Source organism: Engystomops pustulosus, chromosome 2 (assembly GCF_040894005.1).
Source record: "Engystomops pustulosus chromosome 2, aEngPut4.maternal, whole genome shotgun sequence".
Taxonomy (NCBI): domain Eukaryota; kingdom Metazoa; phylum Chordata; class Amphibia; order Anura; family Leptodactylidae; genus Engystomops; species Engystomops pustulosus.
Genome location: NC_092412.1, coordinates 88,812,317 through 88,840,211, shown reverse-complemented (window position 1 = coordinate 88,840,211; position 27,895 = coordinate 88,812,317). Strand labels below are relative to the sequence as shown.

Sequence of the window (27,895 nt, the reverse complement as noted above, 5' to 3'; positions counted from 1 at the left end):
CCAAGTAACCAAGGGCCAAGTACACATTTCATAAATTGTGAGCAAAACTTGTGCACAAATAGAGAATCATGGAAACATTTACCAAAATAAAAATTATGACCTATCAGATATGTACTGGCCCTTAAATGGTTTATATCAATTTTTATTATTTTTATACAATAAATATCTGTGACTGTTTTAAGCAAAACAAGTTTATTTATATGTCAATCTGACTGCAATGGAGAAAAAATTCTGGCTTTTTTGCTGTATAAACTGAACTCATATTGCATTGGAATAAACCAGAAGTGTTAATAATTCAAAGTGAAAACTCATAGCTGTGCACACATTTACTACTATAAAAATATGGATAGTGCTAAAACTGAAATGAAAGCATCCTTAAAAAAATAAAGGCATCCTATATATAACATAAGACAAACATAAAAATGAATAAACCTGTAACAGTCAGCAAAAAAAAAAAAAAAAAAAAAAAAAAAAAAAGGAAACTGCTCACATGCAGAGTATACTGTATGCGCTCCTAACCAATCTCATGATATAGTATCAGGTGAATAAAAGTGAGACAGCAGGGGAATCGTGATCAGACTGGTGTTCAGATTTCATTGTTGTTTATTGAAGAGTGAAGGAGATATTGCCAGACATGCCAAAAAGACATTTCACATTCAAGGGCCTGAAGCTAAATGTTGTCCTATGTCAAACCACATTATTTGGACTATGGGTGACCAAAACTAATAAAAATATACTAATATAAATCTGTGCTAAATTAATTTTCTTGACCATCATATTTGAAAATGAATCCTCTAATAGGGCAAAAAAGATACTCTATAAACTTATGTGATAATACAATGTGGAGACAAAGCTGTCATGACGATTATAACATCGTTCTTATTATGACCTCGCCACACCATTTTGGTAAATGACATGGGGAGCACCATTTTTAAAAGCTTTGACTTTGAAGGCCCTTTCAGTACACCAGATCTAAGTCCTTGTATCTTATAATCCATCTACAGCAACCACACTCCAAATTAGGTGACAACTGAAGACTATGGTAAGCAGTTTTTTCCCTTCTCACAAAGGCAGAAAACAGGAGATATATGAGGATAGAATAGAATCATCCATTTAGAGTTACAGGCCTGCAGGGAACATCCATCTTTGCTGAAGGAATCCATTTTGATATGTTCTCATACATTTTCCAGTCTGGGGGATGGTTCCTTTCTCCCAACGTTATGTCCTGTAGAACACCTGCTTATGAACACTACTGCTCCTTTTCTCAAAACAAAAATAAAAGAAACCTAAACAGAAGAGGTAAGTTTATTTGATGTCAGTTTTCCCAATATATGCAGTAGAAGTCTTCACGCAGCACTCAGGAGATCTTGTAAAGCCTTCTGCTGAACTGGATTCAGCTGTGATACACATTCTGTGAACAGTCCTCCAGATGCCTGCAAATAGGTTAATAAACACTTAAGCAAAATCAGCAATGAGTTCTTCAATTTATGCAATTGCAACATGTAAATGAGAAATAAGCTTTCACCAAGAATTCAAGTAAATAGCATTAACTATCATGAGATTTTAGTTGTACAAGAGGTGAATTTCATGGGGAAAAAAATGATGTGGGTTATAAACCATTCCTACAGAAATTCCTGTTGTATGTACATATGGCCTTAGATATAGCCAACAACTTGATTTGTTACATTATTCCAGAAAATTATGTTTTCACCAAGTCTGGGTACTGGTCATAAATACATGTTTCCAAATGAATGACACTAATTTGCACCACATTATGTACAATGTATAGGATATTGTTAAAGAGAACCCTTTGGCCCTCTGAAACTAGGAACCCCCTTTGGTACAGTGTGAAAATTTCCTTTCTAGCACTGCCTCATCTATGTGAAATCTCACCCGTTTACCCATTTAAAAAATAAAAACACCTTCAAATAAGCAGAAAACCGGTAATTACTCACCGGTAATTGTGTTTCCTTGAACCACGACAGCACCCAACCAGAGAGAGAGGGATCCGCCCCCAGGGACAGGAAACCCAGACTTCAAATTCTGCGGTACGCCCCATCTCCTTCAGTGGATTACAGAGACTGTATGGGACTTAATGTTCTTGATTAATTCTGACCACCGTGTCATTCAGTATCACTTTCAATGAGAGAATCTCACACCTCTGTGACACACACATAACACTGAACACCCAAGTGTGAAAAAGAATTTACAAGGGAGGGAATAACCAGGGTGCTGTCGTGGTTCAAGGAAACACAATTACCGGTGAGTAATTACCGGTTTCCCCCTCTCACCACGACAGCACCCAACCAGAGAGAATAACATAGATGAAATCCTTAGGGAGGGATAACTGAAGAAAGAACCCTTCGCCCAAAGGAAAGTTCCTGTGCACCTGCTACATTTAGCCTATAGTGCCTATAGAAAGTATGTGGAGAAGACCAGGTGGCAGCCTGACAAATCTGATTAACCGACACCTCTCTAAATTCTGCCCATGAGGAAGAAACTGCTCTAGTGGAATGGGCTTTTAGACCTTCTGGTATCGGCTGACCGGCTGCTAAATAAGCGGAGCTAATGGCTTGCCTAATCCATCTAGCTATAACTACCGCTGAGGCCTTCTGCCCCCTATTCTTGCCACCAAAAAGAACAAAAAGACTATCAGATTTTCTCCAATCTCTAGTCCTATCCAAATAAAGCTCAATGGCCCTCTTAACATCCAACTTGTTAAACTCTCTCTCCCTATCCGTAGAAGGGTTACTACAGAAGGATGGGAGCCTGATCTCCTGGGATCTATGGAATCTAGAGACTACCTTTGGTAAAAAGGCCGGGTCTGTCATCAGAACTACTCTGTCATCCAAGATCTTGAGAAAAGGCGCTCTACATGACAGAGACGATATCTCTCCAACCCTACGGGCTGAAGTGATAGCTACCAAAAATACAACTTTAATGGTCAGCCATTTTAGTGAACAAGACTCCAGGGGCTCAAAAGGATCTCTTATCAGATAATTTAATACCAGAGTGAGGTCCCAGGGGGGCACCGTACATCTCCTAAAGGGGGTCATACGAGATGCCGCTTTTATGAACCGAGATATCCAGGGATGAGAGGCTAAAGGAGACTCAAACAGGGAGCTAAGGGCAGAGATCTGAACTTTAAGGGTGGCAGGTTTTAGGCCCTTATCTAATCCTGCTTGCAGGAAATCTAATATCTTAGCTATATTTGGATGAGCTAAGTCTATTTTATCTGGGGAACAAAAATCTGAGAATACTCTCCAGACCCTGAAATAGATTTTAGAGGTAACTACTTTTCTACTCTTCTGCAGGGTTGTAATTACCTTGTCCGAGAGGCCTTTTTCCCTCAAGATGCGCCTCTCAAATTCCAGGCCGTCAGATGGAGGTTCGTAATCTGCGGGTGGAATACTGGGCCCTGGGAGAGGAGATCGTGACTCTCTGGGAGGATCCAAGGGTCTGATATCGATAGCTCTCTCAATACTGAGAACCATGCCCTCCTGGGCCAGAAGGGGGCTATAAGAATAACTCTGGCTTGGTCTTGCCGTATCTTCTTCAGAACCCTTGGAAGAATAGACAGGGGTGGAAATGCATATGCTAGGCTGAAGTTCCACCTGATTGAGAAGGCATCCAGACTTAAAGATCGGTCTCTCGGGTCTAGGGAGCAGAAGAGCCTGACCTGTCTGTTCTTTCTTGTGGCGAATAAATCCACTTCTGGTTGACCCCAAAGCCTGGTTATCTTGGAGAATACCCTCCGATTCAGGGACCACTCTCCTTGACGTAAGAGATGACGGCTTAGGAAGTCTGCCTGCAGGTTGTCCTTGCCCCTTATATGAACCGCCGATATTGATCTTAGATTGGCTTCCGCTAGTTCTAGAATCTGATGCGAGAGGTTCATTAAGGACCCGCTTCGGGTACCTCCCTGGCGATTCACGAACGCCACCGCTGTGACATTGTCCGAGGCAATCTTCAGGTCTGTCCCCCGAATCATCGGCAGAGCTTGTCTGATCGCCTGCAGGATGGCCTCTAGTTCTCTGTGATTTGAGGACTTTTTCCTGGATTCTTCGTTCCATGATCCCTGGAATAAGAGGCCCCTGACCTGGGCTCCCCAACCCGTAGAGCTTGCATCCGTAATCATGGATAGAGGGTTCTCCTCTCTCCAAGGCCGGCCTGCCTGGAGGTTCTCCTCTCTTAGCCACCATCTCAGGGAATCCAGGATCTGTTGAGGAAGTGTAATCCTCTGGTCCAAGGAGGACTGGTCCCCCCTCCAGTTCTCCAACATGAAGAGCTGTAAGGGCCTTGCGTGATACATCGCCCAAGACACCGCTGGGATTGCCGCTGTAAAGAGACCCAGAGTCCTCATAATGTCCCTTATGGTAGGGGATGGCTGTCTGTACAGCCTCTCCACCGAGGCTACTATCTTCACCACCTTGTCCTGAGGAAGGAAAGATCTCTGCTGAGTGGAATCTAATGTGATGCCGAGAAATATCTTTGATCTGGCCGGAGTGAGGGAGGACTTCTTCAGATTTACCATCCAGCCCAGGCGATGTAGGATCTTCATCACCACCTTTATTAAGATCTGCAACTCTTCTGCCGAACCTGCTATCAGCAGGAAGTCGTCCAGATATGGCACAAAGGTGCCCTGATATTTCCGTATGTAGGCTCCCACCTCCGATATTAGTTTTGTGAAAACTCTCGGTGCTATCGCCACTCCAAAGGGCAGAGCTCTGAATTGGAAGTGCTCTATCTTGCCGTCCATCCTCACCGCCACTCTCAGGAATCTCTGACTGTCCGGATGAATAGGGACGTGGTAATAAGCATCCGCTAAGTCTATGGAAGCCATAAAACAATCCTGAAAGAGCAGGTTTACGGTTGACCTTATCGATTCCATCTTGAACTTTTCCACTTTTAGGTAGCAGTTTAGTGGTTTTAAATTTATAATGGTCCGGAATGTTCCGTCCGGTTTCTTTATAAGGAACAGGGTTGAATAAAATCCTGTCCCTCGATCCTGCAGTGGCACCTGCCGTAGCACCTCCTTTTCCAATAGGGATCTTACTTCGGTCTCTAGAGCCTGTCTTTCTGCTCTTCCGGCCACTGAGGTTATCTTGAAACGCTGTGGGGGAGGGGATAGAAAAGGTAATTTTAGGCCATCTTGTATGATCCCCAAAATCCACTTGCTCCCTGAAATCTTGCTCCACTCCGCCTTGAACAGGGAGAGCCTTCCCCCCACAGGACCCCTGGCGTCATTGCTGACCGGGAAGTTTACTGGAATCCTGAGGCCGGGAAAACATGAATCCCTTAGACCTCCTAGAGGGTCGCCACCCCTCCTTCTTGTCTCCGGATCTCTGAGGAGATCTAAATCGCCGTGAGGGGCGAAAAAACTTCCTCTCTTGAGGCCTTGTACTAGGAAAACCTCTCTTCCTGTCAGCTGCCTTTTCCAAGATGTTGTCTAGTGCAGACCCAAACAAGAATTCCCCTTCACAAGGAATACTACATAGATGACTTTTAGATGGGAGGTCACCTGTCCAGTTCTTCAGCCATAAGGCCCTTCTGGCAGAATTAGATAAGGCTACCGATCTTGCCGATAACCTTAAGGCGTCCACCGAGGCATCGGCTAAGAAGGCAGAGGCCTTCTGTGCAGTGGTAACCTCCGAGATGAGATGTGACCTGGATGCACCAGCCTTAATCTTCTCCTCCAGCTGGGAAAGCCAAACAAAAAGAGACCTAGAAACGCATGTAGCCGCGACATTGGGTTTGAATGCGCCCGCTGCTGCCTCCCAGGAACGCCTTAAGAAGCCATCTGCCTTCTTATCCATAGGATCTTTAAGCACACCTGAATCCTCAACTGGAAGCGCACTCTTTCTAGACACTTTAGACACGGCAACATCTACTTTTGGCGCCTTGTCCCAAATCTCTGTCTCCTTCTCAGGAAAGGGATACTTCCGCTTCATAGCTCTAGGGATAAAAACCTTCTTGTCTGCCTTGCGCCATTCTGCCTGGATAAGGGAGGAAATATTCTCATGGATAGGAAAAACCTTTCTCTTCTTTTCTCCTAGACCCTGGAACATAACGTCTGTTACAGAGCGTTCTTCTTTTTCATCTTCTAACTCCATAGTTGATCTTACTAATTTTACTAGATGATCAATATCCTCTATAGGAAACAGGGGTCTGCCTGACCTGTCCTCCTCCTCTGACTCAGATGATTCTCCCGAACTAGGGCCAGAATCTTCAAGTTGCCTGGAAGTGCCTGGGGAATTCTCTGACCTGAGGGATCTCCTTATTTCTTGCACAGAACTACGCACCTCCTGCTGGATTAGCATACGCATGGATTCAAACAAGGTCGACTGCTCTTGTGCTAACAGGCGCTGAACACACTGGTCACAGTTAGGTTTTAAATAAGAGTCAGGCAGATTATCTCCACAGATTCTACATGCATGATGCTTAGACTTTACAGTGGCTTTCCCCTTACGAGATTCTTCCCTCTAAAATAAGAATCACATAAGACATCATCAGAACCAGTTTAAAGGCATGGTAAGGCCACACTCACCAATCAGCGGACTATCCCCCTACTCAAACTTTACCGTAGCGGTGTCCACCGACTCTCTACCACCTTCATTAGAACTCATCTTATTCAGTGGTGAGGATACAGCTCCGTTTTCATCCACGACTGGAGCAACTCCTGTGGCTGGCTGTGGGTGCTAGAAACAACACACAGGACTCCTGTGTGGGATCTCCTTTTAAAATTACCGCGTCTGACGTCATCTCCCATGTGGACGCTGGGCGGCGCGTCACTTCCGGTCCTCACCGGAAGTGGAGTCGGCGCCATTTTGGGGAAGACCATCGCAGAGGAAGAGGCCAGCGCTCAGCCGCCCTTCCACACACACGCCTCCACTCCGGATCGGAGGTGTGCCGGAGTCCGCCCGCACCCACAGACTGCGCTGCACCTCGCAGCATTCACCTCTCCACCGCCGCCGAGTGACCACCCTCCGGTAAGCCTCGGCGGGGGACCTGTGCAGCCACCTGGGGGTACCTGGGACTCCCATTCCCCCCTTTCACCGCGACTCCTGAGCCTCACGAGACTCACTGGATCCCCCGTCAGGGACAGGAAACCACTGAAGGAGATGGGGCGTACCGCAGAATTTGAAGTCTGGGTTTCCTGTCCCTGGGGGCGGATCCCTCTCTCTCTGGTTGGGTGCTGTCATGGTGAGAGGGGGAAACTCATCTTTAGTGTGTCACAGGCCACTTTATCAAGGGTAAGACAATTTGACAACATTATAACTACAACATACAGTCTGCTGTATTACCTGAACACCTGTCCTATATGGAGATTGTTTAGCCTGTGAGCCCTCTTCATACAGACTTTATAATATCATTCCGTATATTTCCACATCAACTAGTGGAAGCATTTAAAGGGGTATTCCCATAAAGACAAGTTCCTTATATGTACTCAGGGTAATAACAAAATAACTTCTTCTATAATTCACTGTTATCAACAAAAATCCAGAATTGGGGTCGGGCGCCATCTTGGATGAGATTGTGCTGCTGAGATTACTGTGTCTGGTGCCTGTAGCCCCCTGCAGTTCTAGCATAGGAGCTCACAGACACATAATCTGATTCACTTCCTGCCAGGAGATGGTGAGGAGAGGCAAGCTGCAAACTACAAGCTACAAGGAGATAAGTGATCCAGGGGAAGTGGAATACAGGCAAAGATCTGTGAGACTGAGGACAGAGATGTAGCAGAGCCGACCTCTGTAATAGGCATCTAATGGATCTCATACATCTCTGATCCGTCTTATCTCTTTCTCTCTGTGTCAGTGTGTTAGTACAATCTCAGAAGCCAGCTGAAAGTGCAGATACACATTGTACCCTGATAATCTAACCACATTATCACCCCACAAAACTATATGGATCATAATGTGTCTGCTTAGAGAGGCCCCGCCCACACCTTGGGATTTTACACTGAGAAACAGAGTGATAGGAGCTAAAACAGCAATAAAACTGACTAAAATTGTAAAGTAAATGGTTAAAATGATCTTTATTGTGTTAACATCACTAAGGGATTGAAATGTGAGAATTTTCTTTTGTGGAAAAACCCCTTTAAGGCGTATCCTTTGGGTCATGTTGACAAAGATGGATATAGCACATGAAAGGATTTTTTAACTAATGGAATTTATCCCTCAGCCATTGGATAAAAATGATAAATAACTGATTGTGAGGTGGCTGCCACGACCCCTGCGATATGCAGAAAGGCTGTTCTGATCTCGTCTTGTAAGCAATGCTGGAGGTCCCATAGCAATCAATGGATTGTCCATTTAAACAGGGATAGTTTTTTTTTAAAAAGGGATTAAGCAACAAAACAGTAAAACATAGGAGCCCACTTTTTTTTTACTCCTTTTAATTATCTTATATGGGGTGGTTTTATATAGTACAGTGCTGAAAAGGATAACAAGAGTTTGTAAACCAGAGCTCACTCAATTTTGTAAACTATAAAAGTAAAATGTATGCTTCTTATGAGGTTGGAGCTTACCTGAACTTGTCGTACTACATTAGCAAGTCTTTTGCCACATAAATCTTCATTTTTAATAGATTCATGGACTCCTCCATCTGCTATAATACTAAATATTCTGGGTAAATTTGAATTGTTGGGCCCTAGTACGATAGGATTGTTACTGTCAAGATATAAAAACAAACATTACATTGAAGCATTGTCTTATGACAGAACTGTATTAGCATTTCGTGTACACTATACACTGCAGTTAGAAATCATTACCTAAACTAATTACAGTTTACAGGGTTTATCCAAAACACAGGCAGTAAATCAGGTTGCTCTGGATAAGAAAAAAAGGCTATTTGGTTTTAGTCCCAGTTCCAAACCCCCCGTGAAAGAGGCATCTGGCAGTTTATAAAAAGAGAGAGATATTGTTCTAATCCAGAGCAATCCAAGTCATAGGCATGAGAAAACATTACATATTTATAAATATTACAGGATGGGAATAAATGGAGACTTATGTACTAGTATTCTGGTTTACTTTCAATGGATAGATTATAAATTCTGGAATTTATCTACTGCCAGGCGGGTATAGGTCCGACACCATGGAGAGGAGGAGGGGTAACCCTTCCCCATAGCGATCCATTGCACACGGTGCCATCACACAGCAAAAGATAGCACATGTCCTATCTTTATCCCGTGTGCGGAGCAGTACTGTGCGCATGTTGCCGGCCCATGGGGGACATATGTGCGTCCCCATTGCCGGCCAATGAGGGAGTGGGGGGGATGTATGTACAGAAGCAAGCTTGTTATGGGCTTTGGAACATGTGCATGGTGAAAAATGGGGGTTGTGGCTACAGGTTCCCTTTAAGATATTTCTTCAACATGACAGGTTGTTCTTTACATTTTACCTTTCAAGAAGGTCACAGAGAAAGTTAAACGTATGAACAGCTTCCTCTTTGTCTTCATGAAGAGGCAACCACGACAACCAGTGTGGCAGAACTTCATCCACATTTATGCAATCAGGTCTGTATTTCATTATCTTTCCTACAGCGGAGATGCAGTTCTCTGTTGCATTAACATTTTCTTTGGTTTTAGAATCAGGGGCCTGTATAACCCCAACAAGAAGTGGAAGAGCCTCTGCAATGAAATAATCAAGGCGAAAAGGTACAGTTTAAGCAAAATCTATGAACAAAATGACTTATTTTACATCTACATAAAAACCACATACCTGTACAGAATGGGCGATAATTATCACCGCCAAACTGTGCCATGACACCAACACCATAAGCAGCTGCTTGACGAACCTCTGGACTGCTATCGCAGATGGATTGTATCAGAGGCCTCAGGAAGCATTCAGCATATTTAAAGGACGTGGGGCTGCAGTGTTCAATAACGTCATCAAAGATACAGAGGCCCCACTGCCTGTCTGGCCATGGCCGATGAGGACACTAGAGGAAAGAAAAATACTTCAACTTTTGAATTTACAAAAAGTCCACCCCAAAAAACCCAAAAGTTAGCTATGTAATATAGACAGGAAATAAACGTGCTTCCAGTTTTCTGCATATGATAGTGATCGGAGAGGAATTGTTACTGCTGAAACTTTGTAAAGTATAAATACCCAGATCTAAAAAGTAACGTGAACATGTTCTATTATAGTAAACTTGCCCAATCCTTCATGTAGAACACATCTCAGTAACTAGGCCTGGACATGTCCGTATAAATATGACGATACTCCAAAAATCACAACACATTTTCAAAATAAACAAATTGCAAAATAAACTTACAATTAAGTTAACAATTAAAGGCAGAAGCTGCTCAAACCAAGGCAACACCTTCTCTTTGTAGCTACTGAATATAGAGTGCAGAATGTCTGCTACTTTGGTCAAGATGTAAACATCATTGTCATCCTGTGGATAGAAAACAATTGTTTAGTGGGTGAAACACATTAGGAGCCATTTTAGTATTTGTTTAGATCCTGGTAGCAACACTTTTGTATGAGAGTTAAACCCAAAAGTTGTGTATGTTGCATGTAAACATCAAGACTTCTCTGTTTTCTGCAAAACTAAAACTTTACCCAAGTCACAGAATAAAAACAACCATTTCAAAGGATGGACAAAACCTTCAATGCCAAAGGCCTCAGTGTTCAGGAAAAACCGTTCCCAGGTTTTATATAACTTCCACAAACGGCAGATACACATCCTTTGGATTCAGGAAACCCATTTCAGAACTCCCACTTTCAGAAACCAGCATTACCCAGTCTCTTATTGCACTAACCCACTAGGCAAGTCTAAGGGTGTATGCATTTTAGTACACAAGTCCACCCAATGTAAAGTAATGGAGACTATGTTAGATGAGGAAGCTAGATTTCTTTTCCGCAAATGTGAGAACCAGGGCGCGACATACACTTTAGCCAATATCTATGCCCCTAACTCTGACCAGACCTCCTTCATAGTCCACACGCTTTGTGGTGTCATGCAGAGACTTTAACTTCGGGCTCATTCAGACGGCCGTCTGCGGGGGCGTACATGCAGCCACATGTACGTCCCCATAGACGGCAATAGCGGCACAGCGCAGATACTCTGCCACACGTGTGGCACCGATCCGGGCCGCACACCGCAAAAAGATAGAGCATGCTCTATCTTTCGGCGTGTGTGCTGCTATTCTCTATGGAGGGAGGAGGGGTCACCTCCTCCTCTCCAGCACACGGCGTGCATACTGCGTGTGAATGTACCCCAAGTCCTTTACTCAATACTATGGTTTTTGCAGCATCTAGGGTTTTGGTTAATAGTGTGGCCCCCTGAAGAGTAGCGGCATGACAATGCGGCCCTTTGGCCAAAAAAGGTTGTGCTCGAACCCTTCCCGTCTTTAGATACGTCTTTTCTAAGAGACATTCATTCTTTTGATCTGGTAAATATGACTTGTATTCTTAAGAGTTATTTGGCAAAAGGAGCACGTGGCTGGCTATATACTTGGGCAGGGGACTGGGGATTAACTAGCTATATACAGGTTGTGACCAATGCATTTCTCACCCTAGGCTTATACTGGAGTCAACTGGGGTTTTTTTTTTTTTTAGGCAAAAATAGGGGCCTCAGCTTATATTTGGGTATACAGGCGGTCCCCTACTTAAGGACACCCGACTTACAGACAACCCATAGTTACAGACAGACCCCTCTGACCTCTGGTGAAGCTCTCTGGATGCTTTACTATAGTCCCAGACTGCAATGATCAGCTGTAAGGTGTCTGTAATGAAGCTTTATTGATAATCCTTGGTCCCATTACAGCAAAAAATGTTTAAAACTCAAATTGTCACTGGGGCCAATTTTTTTTTGTCTGGATCTACAATTATAAAATATACAGTTTCGACTTGCATACAAATTCAACTTAAGAACAAACCTCCGGACCCTATCTTGTACGTAACCCGGGGACTGCCTATACTCGAGTATATACCGTACATTGGGCTGTTAGGGAGAAGTAGCAGTGTCTCTTATTCTGTACTACTCCTTCAATAAGCTATTCTAGGACTACATGGAACATACAATAATAGGTGTACTGATGAACATTTTATACAGCAAGACACAATACAGTGATCCAAATGAAAATCGGTGCTCAAAAGAATATCCAGAGCGTACCTCGTCTTGCAATGATTCCTCTACTTGTTCATCATAGTCTTCATCTTGTCTTTTCACTGAAAGTAAAATTAATTACAGCTTTTGGGATATGCTGCAAATATAACATTGTTGTCATATGAACCAGTGAGTCCCACAATTCATGGGGTCACATTGTAAAGCAGGTTTCGCATTCCTATTGTTGCAATCGATGACCATTTTATTGCACTGTAAGTAAGGTCTTATTTTGTTTGCCTATGGGGCACATGTATCATAAGTCTTGCTGTCTGTTTATTGAGACTTTCTTGGCATTCCTGCTGGTCAGATGTACCTTCACATGTACCAATAAAGAAAAACATTGAGTTTGGTCTATAGTGAATCTTTAAAACAAAAGTCGCAAACAGTCCCCCAGCTGATTTATACATCTGGTCAAGGACATACGTAGACTTGCACAAAAATTTGTCTTTTTCAAAAAGTCGCAACTTTCACATCTCCGCACACTGCAAAAAACTAGGCAATGGCGAACTTTGAAAGGAGACCGTTTCATGCACATAAAAAGTTGCAAATGAGCAAAAGTCAAAAAATTTAAGAAAAAGGCAATACAAAAGTTTGATATATGTACCCCTATGACATGATCTGTAAAGTAGAATACAACGGCACTATAGAAATTCTTACAGTAAACACAATAGCTTGTTCAAGCTTACCTTGTCTTAGTTCTTGGTTTTTAAAGTGCTCTTCGAGTTTGCTTTTCAGTATTCCGCCAAGTTCTTCGAAGTGTTCATTGTTTAAACATCCATCTCCCATTACCTCAATACACTGCCAGAAAAGATTTATAATAAATTGAAAATGAAGCAATTACAGACAACACTTACCGCAACGTTTTTAAGCCGCTTGTGTGCAAAAACTGTCATCTGTAGGTCATCAAGTTTTTGTGGATCCACAAAATAAAACTCCCTTTAAAGTCTCACATGATAATAATGGCAACCGGATAGATAATAGTTATTTCCTGAAGCATATCCAAGATAACCCAAGACAAAGGGGACCAATTCAACTAAATACTACAGTAAACATAGAAAAGTACTAAAAGTTACCTTTGCAAATGAGTGCATTATTTCTGAGAGAACATCAGAATCCGGCTCTGTTCCAATTCCTTTTATAAGAGCATCACACATGAAGTGCCACATTTGGGTAAGGTACTCAGGACCGCGTACCCTTGCACATTCCAATAACAGAGGCATAGACTCTGCAGCCGCAACTCTTACACGTAAGGTATACATTAAGGAAAAAAAAAATCAGGAGAGGTTTGCAAATAATGTTTCAACCCTGCACCACCAAAGCTGAGCAGATAAGATTATAGCCATGTTATTATTCAATTGCATTTTCAGTGAGGTGTCTGGCATGTCACTATAACATATCTGTGTTTTCGTAACCACGACACAATGTTCAACCAAGAAAAGACATTTGATTCCCAGGTCTTGCACAAAATGATACAAAACAATTTCTGTTTTTAATCATTATCATATTATAGCCTTATACTTTTGTATTTTTCTTTATCTTAAAAATGCAAAAATCAGTTTCCATTAGAGGAAAGAAGCAGAAAGGGTATATAAAAAAGCCATTTAGAGAATAAAAGATTCAATTGTAAGGATATCATCATGGAAATAAAATTTAAGGAGGGGGACCATCAGTTTTACAACTTGCTCAGTATACTCCACAAATCCCTCTTTTAGTTCTTTAGCATAGCAAACCTGTAGATAAGAAGAAAAAAAAATTCAAGCGAATTATTCATTTAACTTTATGCATATTTTGCAAACTACACTAATCAACCGAGTCTAGAGAACTTGGTCTGCTTCAGAAAAGGCCATGTATAAAGAATACTGGGTAGTAGACAACATATTGCATGACACTCTGTGCTAAGGGTGTCCCAGAAGAATGTGCTTTATTTTCTTACCACCTACTTAGCAAGATTGCTGCCATAGACTGAAAGTGTGTGTACAAGAATGGAGGAATGCATTAATTAGGCACAGGGGTGTCACTATATACGAGTGGGACACAACAGGAAGTGGGCGTTAACAAGTTCACAATAAAAAAAATCTTATAAACTATCTTTTTTAACACTGACCAAACCTGCTTATAAGTAATAAGAAACTAGCACAACAAGATAACGTGTATGTCAGCCTTTTCTCAGCTGGTTCGGGGGCCTGTACAAGTTCAGTGCCTAGGACTCAGAGCTGTAAATACAGCCCCCTACTTAGGATAAGATACATCATACACGTGATACTTACCAGCATTTGGCACGCGGTTGCTTTTTCTTCCAGTCCAGCAGTTTTGATTCCAAAGCTTTGTTGGTCTCCTAGATTTACAAACTCCCAACCGTCATCATCACCCATGTTCTCCATGTCTTGAGCTGTAAAAAAAAAAAAAAAAATTAAACTAATTACAGCGCTTTAAATGAGAACAATTTCTGCATATTTCAAGAATATTTTCTGATCTACTGGGGAAAATGTATTATTTGAATAACACTTTTATGACGTGAGAATTTAAATACATTTGCATATTTGGCTGCAAGTCCACAATGCAAAAACCCTCAAGACCTTATATGGCAGATTTATCAAGCAGACTGAAATCTTCCGAAGCAAGCGTGCAGTTTTTCCGTAAAAAAAAAAAAAAACAACCCTGTTGTACAATGCCTGCCTCACAATAGATCTCTCCAATGTCTTTCTGTACTGTCAGTGTTATTTGTGCCAAAGTTTCGGATTGCAATAAATTTAGCACGGGATCACAATTCCACCAACCTGGCCTTCAAAAATAAGATTCTTCCATCTCCAAAAAAATAAATATAAGCCTTAAAATGATTTTCATCGTAAAAATATTCTCTGACATGGGGAATAATTCATATATTAAAAGATCAGAAACTTACTGTCTAGAAGAGCCACCTCTGGTTTAATGGAAGCTGTTTTCATGAGAGGTCCCATGACCACAGGAAGATACTGCTGAAATTCTTTCCCAAGGATTTTGCACATACGTGCCCATGCAGAGATCATATAAGATATCTGAAAATATATGAACTTTTAATAGAGGGTTGAGGCACAACAAAATTATTGAACTATTCAGTACTAAGCCACGTTCATATCCATGCGAATAAAAAAAAAAATAAAAATACTGCTTTCAAGATACAAGATGACACACCTGAGGATCATCATCTTCCAATTCGCTGAAGTCCGTCTGGGTCTTAAGCAATAGCTGCATCACATCTGAAGCATCTTGCATAAACTGAAAGGACAAATGGAAATTACACATTATTTGTATTCATTATTCAGCACCAAAAATCCCTATGAAACTAATAGAAACAAAGTAGAAAAAGCTTAAATGGACACTGGAGTGGAAAAGAGGAGTGGGGAGGAATCAGTCATCACATGGTATCCAGATGAGTATCCTAATCTAACATTTTTCAGGTGAGGCAGCCCGTTTCCTGATATTATTTTCCAAACGGTAGAATAGACCCAGAGGGTGTGGTCATGTGTTGAGTTTCCTGAAGAAACACTAGTGCCCGGTGGGACATTTAAACAATACAACACACTGATCAAATTCATTTCACTGGAAAGCATATGGACTCAGAACGAGGAAATGCTCATTACCAATTGCAGCCTTAGGCCGGCGGCACACGTGGCGTTTTGAACCCGTTTTTGGCCCGGTTTTAAGCAGTCAGTTAAAAAATGCATGCGTTTTTGAAAACGCATGTGGTTTTGACCCCTTTTAATCTAGGTAATTGGTAGAACCTGCCAAAAATGTATGCGGTTTTTAACGGACTGCTTAAAAACGTCCCAAAACGCCACCTGTGCCGCCGGCCCAAGGGTACATTCACAGGTGGCATATGGAATGCCGTCTGCAATTTCCTGGGGGTGGTGCTCGACCCGATTGCATCTGTTTCCAATGAAACTCATGCGATCAGCAATAACCACTTGATGTTTTGAGTTGTATACATTTTCACTGGATGCGCAGATGTGTTTGTAAACACAATGCAAACGCCTGTTGTGGAGGTACCCTAAAGTTTGGAATTCAGCCAGCCGTATGTTCATTACCTCTGTTAAAGCATGATTCAGGTCAATGAAAAGCAAATTTACTTTGAACCATTGCTTGATTTTTAGTTTTTGCATAGAGCAAATCTAAACATTTTACTTAAATGCAAAAATATTGTACTCTTACCTTCTCCTTACCAACTGCAAGACCAATAAGACTTATGCACTCAATTGTTTTCCCCCTGAGAAGGCGCAGCTCTTTCTGCACAGCACTTTCCACTATGTTCTTCAGCAAGGGCATGAACATGTCATAGTAAGGAACAAACTTCTCTTCAGCAGTGTCTGCAACTGAAGCTATTGAAGTCACCACCTGTTCCAAAACCAGCTTGGTTCCTTTCTGGATCAACTGAATAAGAGAAGAATACATGAACCAAAAGTTTAGTTTCATTCTAAAAAACCAAACCGTTCTGCACAAAAATAAAAGCCAAAACACATACCTCTTGTAGTTTGACTACCATAGTCGAATGCAAATGTTTAACTAAATTATCCAGATAAGGAACAAGGAGTGACTTGGGGCAGTCTTCAGTGAAATTAATAAGAGCAGCAGCAGCATGGGCTTGGACTCTAGGGTTAGCCTGGTCTGCCATGGTTCGTAATAGACTTGCAATCACCTAAAACCAAAAGATAACTTAGTTGGTAGCTTTTATTCATGTATATATACAGAAGCAGCAGAGAAAGAGCTCATCTGGGCCTCCCGTCTCTCACATTCATGAGGTCCCATGTGTATAATACATTGCATTTTTTTCTCACCTCAGAGGACATTAATTTCTATCAGACATGCATGACAATCAATTTCAGGCGACAGGTCTAACTCCTTCCCGCCAATGCCCTTTTTTCGCTTTTTTCCCTCCCCACCTTCAAAAATCTAGAACTTTTTTATTTTTACACGCAAAGAGCTGTCACGGCTTGTTATCTGCGTAACAAATTGCACTTCATAGTGACGTATTTAATATTCCCTGCCGTGTACTGGGAAGCAAAAAATCGCAATTGCAGCATTTTCTTGTGGGCTTGGGTTTTACAGCTTTCACTGAGCGCCATTTTTTAGGGTTTTTATTATAATTTTTTAAACTTTTTTATTTTTACTATTTTTCAGACTCCCTATGGTACTTTAACCATAGCTTGTCTGATCGATCCTACTGCTGATCGCACATTGTAATGAAAGGGTTAAAATGAGACAGATTGGTCTTCGGAAGACCCGAAGCTGTCATGGACATGCTCCGCCGGCTTAAAAAAAAAGTCTTCCAAAGACTCGAGACTGTTTCGTTTTGTCGTGCTAGCACCGGCCGCGGGTGGTACTGGTAAGACTTTGCTGCAATATGCAGCAAAGACTTACCGGCCATGGAGAGGGCTCAACCGGTACTTGGCATGTGACGTACTATTACGGTACGTGTCGGTAGGGGGTTAATATTGGCAGAACTTTAGAAGCCATTTCACACATTTTTTGTTCCCGTTTTTCCTGTTCACAGGGAGCAATGTATCTGAAAGCGTTTCTAAATCTTAACTCTTTTGCACACCTGGTAAATAGGTTGCTTGATAATTGACAGAGCTAAATTGAGCAAATTTCTGTGAAAAGTTACACAACTAGAAACTAACAAAAACAGCCTATGTTATTATTGACCTTACAAGTGGTAATACATATATGTATAGATAGTTGAGCTTACCTTTTCATGAAACTTCTTCTGGAAGGCAGGAGCAAAGTCGGTTGCCATCTGTCCAATAGCATTGCATGCAGCATAGCGCACTCTGGGATGCTAAAAGGAAACACAGCACGCACAACCTTATTTTTCAATTTAGAAATGATGTAATTAGAAAAGAAAAGTTTAAATGGTCTAATTTGAAAGAACTTTTAACAATACATACATTATTATACCATTAGATTACTATGCAACTAGCAACATCTTGGTTTACAGATTTTCACAAAGTTGAGGACACAGGGTTCCTTATCCAGAAAATTGCAATATTTTTTCACTCACTTATTATGTCAATGGAGGAATTGGATAAGTGAGAAAGGCCCATATTGCCTAAACTATGATTTACAGAGTATGTTCTGAACCCAGCGCATAACCAAATATCATTGCATATAAGCTCATCTTTTGTAAAGGGAACACATTTAAATAAAAGCATTGATAACACGTTTTTACCGGGTCTTGAAGAAACAGCAAAACAAAGTTGACCATTTCATTAAGGATGCCCTCCATCTGCTGGTGACAGCCCTCACCAATGGCGGATAGTGCCATAAGCCCAGCATGTCTGTACTTCCAGTCAGCTGTAGTTAAAGATATACATAATGAATTACTATAAATTGTTCCTCCAAGTTTTTCACGCAAAAACATTTTTCTACAATTAAAAAAAGTTAGGGACACTCCAAATGAAAAAGTCAGTCAAGGGGTACATGAGAAGCAAACTAGTCTATAGTTGTCATAACTATGCTTTGCTCTCATGCCCTTGTAAACTTTATTCATCTAGACAGAAGTACTGTCAAAAGGCACTTTTACACAGGCCAATTATTCGGTCAATAAATGGGAACTTCTCATCCACACCAAGTTAATCTAGTTAGGATATCTGAACATGATGCAGAATGGCCCCAGTAGTAATCTCAAAGTAATTCTACAAACAACTCCAGCTGAAACCGCTGATTTCTGATGCGTATAATGCAGTGATTTTTGCAGTACCCGGTGCATCGCAAAAGTTAATTTCCTGTGAATCAATATTTTTTCTGCAAGTGTGAATGGGATGGTCATAAATCCCATACATTACAATGCTTCTGTATTACATGAAGATATAGTGTGTGACAAACCCACACTTAAAAAGTAACTTGTGCAGATACCCTTCCCGTGCCAGATATGGAATAATGCTTGATTAGCAGATGCACGTATGTACTTAAGTAAACAGAGTAATGTACTATTCTAATTAATATAAACTATTCGAAGGAACAATTATTTCATCTCTAGACAACGAAGTGTAGATAAAGTCCCAGTGAGCGAGCAATAACCAGAACATATGTTCCCAGTTAAGAAACCGAATGTGGTTTATTCTGTTCGCACTGCAGAGTCAAGTGATAAACTACTGCTTATAACAGTGTGGTTAAACTTTGGATTTATACTCACGATTTTGTAGCATCTGCATTATGTGCTCCTTAATCATGGGGAGGACAATTTTCCCACCCAAGCCACAGGCCATTCTGTCCAAGGCACTTTCACCAGCCACAGCATTGCTAAATAAGAGACAATTGTTTAATGTTCAAACGTTATTTTTGTTTTTTTGTTAAGCTACACAATAATACAGAACACAGAGGACATGATAGGGTGAGAAGATTGCATTACTAGCTGCCAAAGCTCGCATTTTTACTCTACAAAAAAAAAAAAACGGAAGCAGGGGTTATTCTTATGCTTTATTCATAAAAAAAGCTACACAAAATGTTAGATCGCTTTCACTACAGTTTAATAATAGACTCAAAAATAATTGATCAAATAAAAATATTGATGACTCAATACACAACTACAAAGAAATAAGCATGTGTGCATACCTGTCAAAGTCATCATCATCCAATTCATCAGCATTTGACCAGTCATCATCATCTTCCAAATCTACCATCATAGTCAACATCTGTGGTACTGAAAACAAGAAAAGAATTACGATTTTGATCTACAATTGGGCAGATTCTGCTCACCAATAGACAGAAAATTAATACTTACTAGCTTGGGCAACAATACTTGTATGTTTCCTCAACATAGCTGCTGCTGTCTCAGAAAGTGTGACAATAACTTCAAGTGCCAATTGTCTCTGCATGTTGCTCAAGCTGGTGTCTGCACACAACTATATTTAAGACACAATTACTTAAAAAAAATGATCCACCTTTTCAAAAACATTTTTTTGGGGGGTGGGCGGGGGGAGAAGTCTTACCTTTAAGCTTAACTGCAGTGTTGCTTCCAGATGAGGTCTTAAATATTTTGGAACTGTGTCAGCTATTTCAACAAGAGACTTGAGGACAGAGTCATCATTCTGATAACACGATTCATTTACTGACTAAAATAAAATACATAAATATCATTTAAATCCAATTAAAATAACAATGAGAATGCAAAACATTTGACATGCTAGTGTACAAGATAGCAGATCAGAGTTGCTGTGTGAGGTCTCACCTGAAGGATGCCAGGCAATAAATCAGCAAAATGCTTCAGTAATGGTACATTGTGTTCATTGGCCAGAACAAAGGCAGCAGCAGCTCTAGCAGATAGTGTCCTGATCTACAAATTAGAAAGCAGGAGCATTAGGAGAGTCTAATGGCAGAATAGAGAGTATACAGGGAGCAGCACAGAAAATATATAGAAAAAATATATTTAAGTAACCCCTCATTGAACATTGCCTACAAAGCTAACTGATATCAGAGACACAAAACAATTTACAATGGTTACACCAACTTGATTATTGTATAAACCATTGCAAACTATGGATGTACATACACATGGGAATGGCCTTTGGTAATGTGCCTATTCAGTTCTGCAAAAATACATTCTACACTGCGTATTGAGGTTGCAGAAATATTTTTCCAAAAGTGTAAAGATACCGCCGCCCCAATTTTTGAAGAATATTTTTACCAAGGAGTTAAATATGTAAATAACTCCTAGGCGTATAAGATATTAATAGAAGGTTATGTTTAGAAAACCACTCCGGTGAGTGTTTTCTCCGCTTAAATAGCCAAATTAGGCAATTATTGTTTAATGCATTAAACCCCCCCCCCCCCCAATCCCAACCGGTCTATGGTTGATACCACGGACCTTGCTGTGCTGTATAGACTTGCAGCTATTTTTTTTATACAATTAAATTTTAGCTTTTCTGTGTGTGGTGACAGGGTATAACTATTTTTTTTAAGCATTATTTGATTATTATTTTTTTTATATAACAATTTTTCAACTGGGGCACCATGCAGCGGGAAACACATCTGTTCACTGCTGTTTTTATATAGAGATCACATATAATCTAATGGAAACATTCCGATCTGTCTATAAATACAGCCAGAGAGGATGCACATCATATCTTCTCTAAATGGCTATTAACCCCCTCTGCTCTAGGATTCCCTGTGACATCAGGATCCCCCCTGCAGACTCGCTGTTCTCACTGATAAGGCCCCTGTTACAGCATAGGATGGGGCTGTCAGTGTGTTACAGGCTGATCCTGCTAACGGCACTGCGTGCTGAGTCCCGATACCAAAATATAAGAATATTTACACCGGGATGATTCTGGTCTTGCATGCATTGAACAAGCATTCTTTTGATCACTTCTAGGTAATGCTGCTGTTGATTTCCAAAAATACCAGGAAAGTTCCTAGGAAAAAAAAAATTGACAAGATTATTTATATATAAAAATTTCATGGTAAAAAGTATTACAGTACTGTGAAGACTAAGTACTGTGAGCAATTAAGATAGAAAGTAAACATTACACGTGGATTTAAACATAACTTTCCAAGCCAAAAATGTGCACATTTCATTTTGGAAAATAACAAGAATAACAAGAAATCACTCTATAGTTTACAGAAATGTTTCTGAAACAAATACAAACATACATGTCAAAATTCTCAAAGTATTTGAAACTGGCTATATATGCTATACCAGAAAATATGCAGAGCAGATTCACGCAGGCCAACATCCTGAGAGTTCACAGAATCAAATAAGAACTTCAATGCTTCAGGCCACTGGTTATTGCCATCATCATCTGATAAAATAAAGAACATCTTATTAAGGAAATGTTTATTCCTGAAGTACCACAACAGGAGAAAAGACTGGCTTTGGGGAGTTGGTTCATGCAATAGCCATGAAAACCATGGCGGGGTGCGCGAGCCCATAGAAGTACATGTGTACATTTTCTAGCCATTGAGACAAGTGCCTCAAGACTGCTCACAAAACCAATAGTTAATATGTTTGTCGCAAAGCATTTTAACCACCTTTAGCTCACACACACTGCACAAGAAACTCTAGCTAAGATAATTAGTCAGCCTAAGCTATTCTTGGCACTTCTGTAGACTAGAATGAAGAGGGACACATCGCCTTATATGCTTATCGACCCTTACCGATCAAATTTCTAGCCAGCTCTGCAACAATATCACAGATCTTCTTCCTCATATTGGACTGAGCTTCCAACTGAATTACAACTAGTAGTTCAGTTTTGATGGCATTTTGCACATCAGATGGAAGGGATGGATAGACTTCTTCAAAGGAGGATGACAGGAGGCGCCGCAGCAGAACAGCTGCCATTTGCCTGGCCTAAAATACAGGGAGCAAAATGATATTATGGAAAGCCAATTATTAAGGTAAATACATTATTGTACAAATTGTGTCTTGTGAGTTTGCACACATTTCTATAAATATAACTGTAATGGCATAAAGCTATTCCCTAATAACCCGGCATAATCGGAGTACACGAACTTAGTGGCAGGAAAGGGCAACACTGATGCCACAAACGCAATTTGTCGGAAAACTAAGGAGTGTCAAAATTTGGTGGTGGAAGAATTCCAGGCAACATAATAAACTTGAATTATCATCAACAGGCTTTTCTGCCATATAACGAAAACATTCTTCATATCACAGGAATGATGAAGAAATTTACTGATAGGAGTGATGAAGCATACCTCGTCAGCAGCCCCAGCATTTCGTATTGCTTGCAAAAGAAAAGTGATCTTGGATGGCCCTGGGATGCCGTCATAGGTTTCCTATAAAAAAATAAAAAAATTAAATGAAGATGTGAGATTCATAAAAACGTAACAAGTAAAACTATTAGTGGAAGTGGGTATTTAGCTACAATAAAATGAAAGAATTTTACAGAGCATATGGACTAACACAATAAGAACTAGTGAAACACTGGAAACTATTTTTGTAAACTGGGACACTTAACCACTGGTCCACAATAGTTTAGCGTCCCAAATCTTCCTGGCAGTTTTCTTTTAATGGTCAGATTAAGTTTCATAAAACATTTGCAGGATGTCACACCTGATTGCTAAGGCCAGGTCTTTCATTTAAAGAGGACCTGTCATCCACAAAATCCCTAACCCAGGTATTGCAGTGTTAAATAAGTAGCTTTATCGGACATATCAATAAAGCTAACACACACTGCACTACATAGCGACTCGAACACCGGACCATACCTGTTTCTTTACAGGGGCATAGAAGCTGCGCTTGTGGAGTTTCCGGCCAGTCACTCCCATCCGTATTTCTAAGCATTGTAAGCGCTGGGATATAGTGAACGATGGGAGTGGCTGGCCCGGGCCAAAAGCTCCCCAAGCGCAGCTTCCACGCCTCTAAACAAACAGGGGCACGGATCAGATGTACCACGGCACAGAACGTCAGGAATGATGGAGGAAGTAAACACACATTCATTATTTTTAAAGCCCGCCCATGCCCGTCCCTAGTTTAATGCTTCTCTCGGATAACCCCATTAATTTTCCTGTGTTAAGGTTAACGACATCCCATAAAATTTGGGGCACACAGATTGTCCATTCATAAAACTTGCTGGATGGCTTACTTCGCGTCACAATTTTGGTATCCAAATGAATAGCATGTATATATTAGGAAAAACACTTTACGGCTATTATGTGGCCTGCAATATCAATGTTTCCAGAACTTTCGCATCAGTCTATAATTTCCAAGCTCTTCTGAGCTTCACTCTACAAACCACCCCCTTCAAAAAGTTGCTATATAATCTGACACTTTCTTGCGTGGGACAGATTTATTAAGAATTATGTAGAAAGTGAGTGCCAAGTATGTGTGAAAGAATAACTTTACTCTGAACAGCAACCCTTAAAAACAAGTGTAGCACAAAGTTTGCAGTTCTTTATTGCAAAAATTAAACTACAATTCAAATACCCGGATTTTGGAGATCCCAATGCTATTGTCTCATATGACTGTTGTTACTGTGTAAGGTCTATTATAGCCATCTGCAGACATTATTAATAATTATCTTTAGCCAAATCATCATAGGTCATATTCTGTAGGGCTTTACAGATCATAGGGGACTTATAAATAAAATGAAACATGACAACGTACAAACATTCTTATGGAACAAAAGGAGTGAGGGCCCTACTCACAAAAGCTTACAGTCTATGAGGATGAGGGGCTGACACAAGAGGTAAAAAGCTTATATAATGGTCCAGCTATTCTTCAGAAGGGAATAGAACAAAAATTAAATATAATATGAGGTGCTGCTGCTTGAAACAATCATTAGCCATCATCTTGTATATAAAGCCCAAGGTGGATGGGACTGCAGAAAAGCCCTGAGCTTGGTGTCTGGTGGTTGCTGGATAAAAGATGGGAGGAGGATGGTTTAGTAAAAAAAAAGTTTAAACTTTTAAAAGGTAAAGAAGAGCAAAGAGATATTGTGGCTTGTCATCCAGTATGTGCATTTTTGTGTGTTTAAACACATATTTGTCTATTTAGTGTTTTGGGTTTTTTGTGTGGTTTTTATGCATATTTGCCATGTGTTTTTTCGTTTTTTCACTGCCCTTTAGACTGAGGGAATTTTTCATGAAAACCCCACATTGATGCAGATTTTCACTATACCATAGACCTCAATGTAAAAAATATGCATGCAAAACTCCACGAGGACGAGCAAGCAAAGTAACAAGACATGCACAGCAGAAAAAAACATCTACTTGATTACTTTTCCCAAATCACATTCACTTTAATGCGACTGTATTACACTGCAGATTTTCCACACCAAAATGTGAATATTTCCATGAATCAGCAGCTAATGTTTAGAACCTGAAGTATATAGCAAGCTGGCTGGCCCAAACCAAATAATGCAAATAACATTGTTGATGGTGCTGTTTGGAATCACATGGGTACCCCCTTACATTTCCTCTCCTTACCAGTTACTTTTAAAGCTTACTTAGTTTTATTTTCAAATTTTTCCTGTTTAATAATAGAGACCTGATTATACTGTATGGCACTGAAAGGGCTGCAGTAAATGTTCATGTGTACATCTCTAACACTTTTATAACATTTAGGTCAGTAAACCTCTCCCTCAGAAGAATAATATTTAGGCAGTTACATGCTGTGACACAGTAATAGCATAGAAGGCATTAGCATGTGCATCTATCGTGTAGAGTTCAGCACAGATAACAATGGATAAAGTCGTTCAATTGAGGAAAACGGCCATTATTTCCCTATTGTTACAAAGGAAAGAAAGTGCTGAACTATGCTGTTCAATGATGTCACTGTCCGCCGACTACACTATCCTGCCAGAGACACTGGAATTCAGATTCATTCACCAGTGATTCCCCTCCAAGCATCACAATGTGCCCTGCTGAGAATGGATTAAGTCACGCTGAGAGTAACAAAGACCTTAGCTGTGTGTGGAATATTTTAGCTGAGAATGGGTGAAAGTGATGAGCACTGGGTTAATAGCATTTATACTTTCATAAACCGAGAAAAGCCCATTACACTTGCAGGATGTGAGAACATTCAGAAAGTTGATTGCTTGGAAATACATGCAAAAGATTCTGTTTTTCTGATCAATTATCTTACTCCAAAATTAAATTGTACAAGTAGCCACGTCATATCCATGGTGTAATGTATGGCACTGCTATAGCACCATGCACTTAGACCCTCTTTTTGCTGTGTGTAGCATCACCCTTCACCCACAACATTATATGTATCTTCAAAACATTGATGATAATCATTCAAGTAAACACATCACAAAATACAGAGCAGTAGATGGGTTAGTAGTAACTTTCCCTGATCCACAACCCCTCCATGAAAAGTGATCTTGTCTTTTCGTGAGATTTTGACATGCTAATAATTACCATAGAGAGGAATTTGCCATTTATGACTGACTACTGTCTTAATGGAAAGAGCAGTGGGGCTGTTACAATGTTCAACCTTATTCTCAGGACACAAAGCGTTTAGGCAAAAGCAATGATAAGAAATAGTTTATGGCAGATATTGGAGGAATGGGTATGCCACCCTGGTGTGTGGATTATGCATATAAGGGGTACATAACGTACCAAAATAACATTTGCAATAGAATACTAGTTAGGCCTAGATCACAACTAAATCTCAGCCTTGCATTACATACTCTGTTTCAAGAGAGCCTAACAGGAACTAAAAAACTGAAATGGACTCTGAGTGGGCTTTTACCCTATTAACAGAATATATAATGGAATTTTCTAAATGCTGAACCTGTTTATACAAGTGAAGGACACAATGCTTGCATGTTGAAAGTTTCATTTTGTGAGGTCCAAGGAACTGATCTGTTTGGTTTCAGTAGGATAGATATGTTGGCAGCAGTCTCAGTCTGCCTCCTCCACAGTGTGACACACTTGGAGACTGCACAGAGATGTGATTTGCACTGTCATCGGTATAAATACTTCTGCTGTTAGATCCCAGAGCAAGTATGCGGGTATAGGAGGGGGTAACATCCCAATGACCCATAAACTTCCTTCAAACCTTCTCTACCTACCTACATTTCTGATTGGGGGATTACACACACTTTATGAGAATGAACATAGCACTGCCTCCTGATCATTTCTGCCCCCTCCCAGTAATATATGGACTAGTACTGCCCACTGATCATATGTGCCCCCTCCCCGGGACGCACGGGCTAGTACCCCTAGATGCCCCCTCCCCGGGACGCACGGGCTAGTACCCCTAGATGCCCCCTCCCCGGGACGCACGGGCTAGTACCCCTAGATGCCCCCTCCCCGGGACGCACGGTCCCGGTCCCCTAGATGCCCCCTCCCAGGGACGCACGGGCTAGTACCCCTAGATGCCCCCTCCCAGGGACGCACGGGCTAGTACCCCTAGATGCCCCCTCCCAGGGACGCACGGGCTAGTACCCCTAGATGCCCCCTCCCCGGGACGCACGGTCCCGGTCCCCTAGATGCCCCCTCCCAGGGACGCACGGGCTAGTACCCCTAGATGCCCCCTCCCAGGGACACACAGCCCGGTCTCCTAGATGCCCCCTCCCAGGGACACACAGCCCGGTCTCCTAGATGCTTACATAACATGACAAGCAGTCGATCAGACATTGACAGTTTATTAGAGGAACTTTTCCTGGAAGTTTTGGGACTTGTGGAGAAGCCTCAGTCACCCTCATCAGGGCACATAGCAGAGCCCAGACGCTGCACTACTGAGGACGGAGCCATGTAGCAGCACAGCGGCTATGGGTACATCGTGCCTCCCCTCCTCTCTGAGGAGCCGGTGTCGGGCGGAGCAGCTGTGGCGCGCCGGTCTCCCCTAACACGTGGGCCGCGTCTGGGACATGAGGAGACGGGACTGTCACAGTAATCGCACGGCTGCACACATCCCCCCCCGGCCCCGCTCACCTCGGCCTGCTTCCTAGTGCCGTTGTCAGGGCTGAGCAGGTTCTGCAGGAGCAGGTAGAATTGTTGCTGCTCGGCCGCCATGTCCACACACGGGGAGAGAGCGAGAGAGAGGGCGCGACACTGAGCGCGGGCCGGAGAGCTGCCTGCCGGGGGGCGGGGCCACAGAGGAGGGACACTGGCCAGGCCGCGCTCTGACCTCACACGCCCCGCACGATGGACAGTCTCTGGCACGCCATTGGGCCAGACTGGCAGGGAGGCGAGGCTTACGGAAGGAGAAGCCGGCAGGAGGCTTTTGGCGCAGCCGGGGAGACAGTTCGAAGGAAAGAGCTGATTGGCTCTGAGAGGAGCAGCTGGTAGAAGGAGAGGCGTGGCTGTGAGAGGCTCTCAGGTGATGACGTATGCCTTA

General features: G+C 41.6%; 1 protein-coding gene across 1 annotated transcript; it reads right to left on the bottom strand.

Moving 5' to 3' along the window:
- Nucleotides 1-585: 585 nt before the first annotated feature.
- On the bottom strand, nt 586-27,895 carry IPO5 (importin 5). The gene is made up of 26 exons (XM_072135463.1): nt 27,490-27,895; nt 22,801-22,881; nt 22,243-22,435; nt 21,785-21,887; nt 21,404-21,500; nt 20,318-20,422; nt 20,079-20,201; nt 19,871-19,991; nt 19,702-19,789; nt 19,283-19,389; nt 18,317-18,441; nt 17,837-17,926; nt 16,613-16,786; nt 16,303-16,521; nt 15,286-15,369; nt 15,017-15,149; nt 14,382-14,503; nt 13,748-13,844; nt 13,188-13,360; nt 12,801-12,912; nt 12,121-12,176; nt 10,276-10,398; nt 9,720-9,939; nt 9,400-9,628; nt 8,528-8,669; nt 586-1,433 (listed from the first exon to the last, which is right to left on the bottom strand). Exons 1-26 carry the CDS (start codon nt 27,568-27,570, stop codon nt 1,347-1,349), a joined length of 3,285 nt encoding a protein of 1,094 aa, XP_071991564.1. The 5' UTR covers nt 27,571-27,895; the 3' UTR covers nt 586-1,346.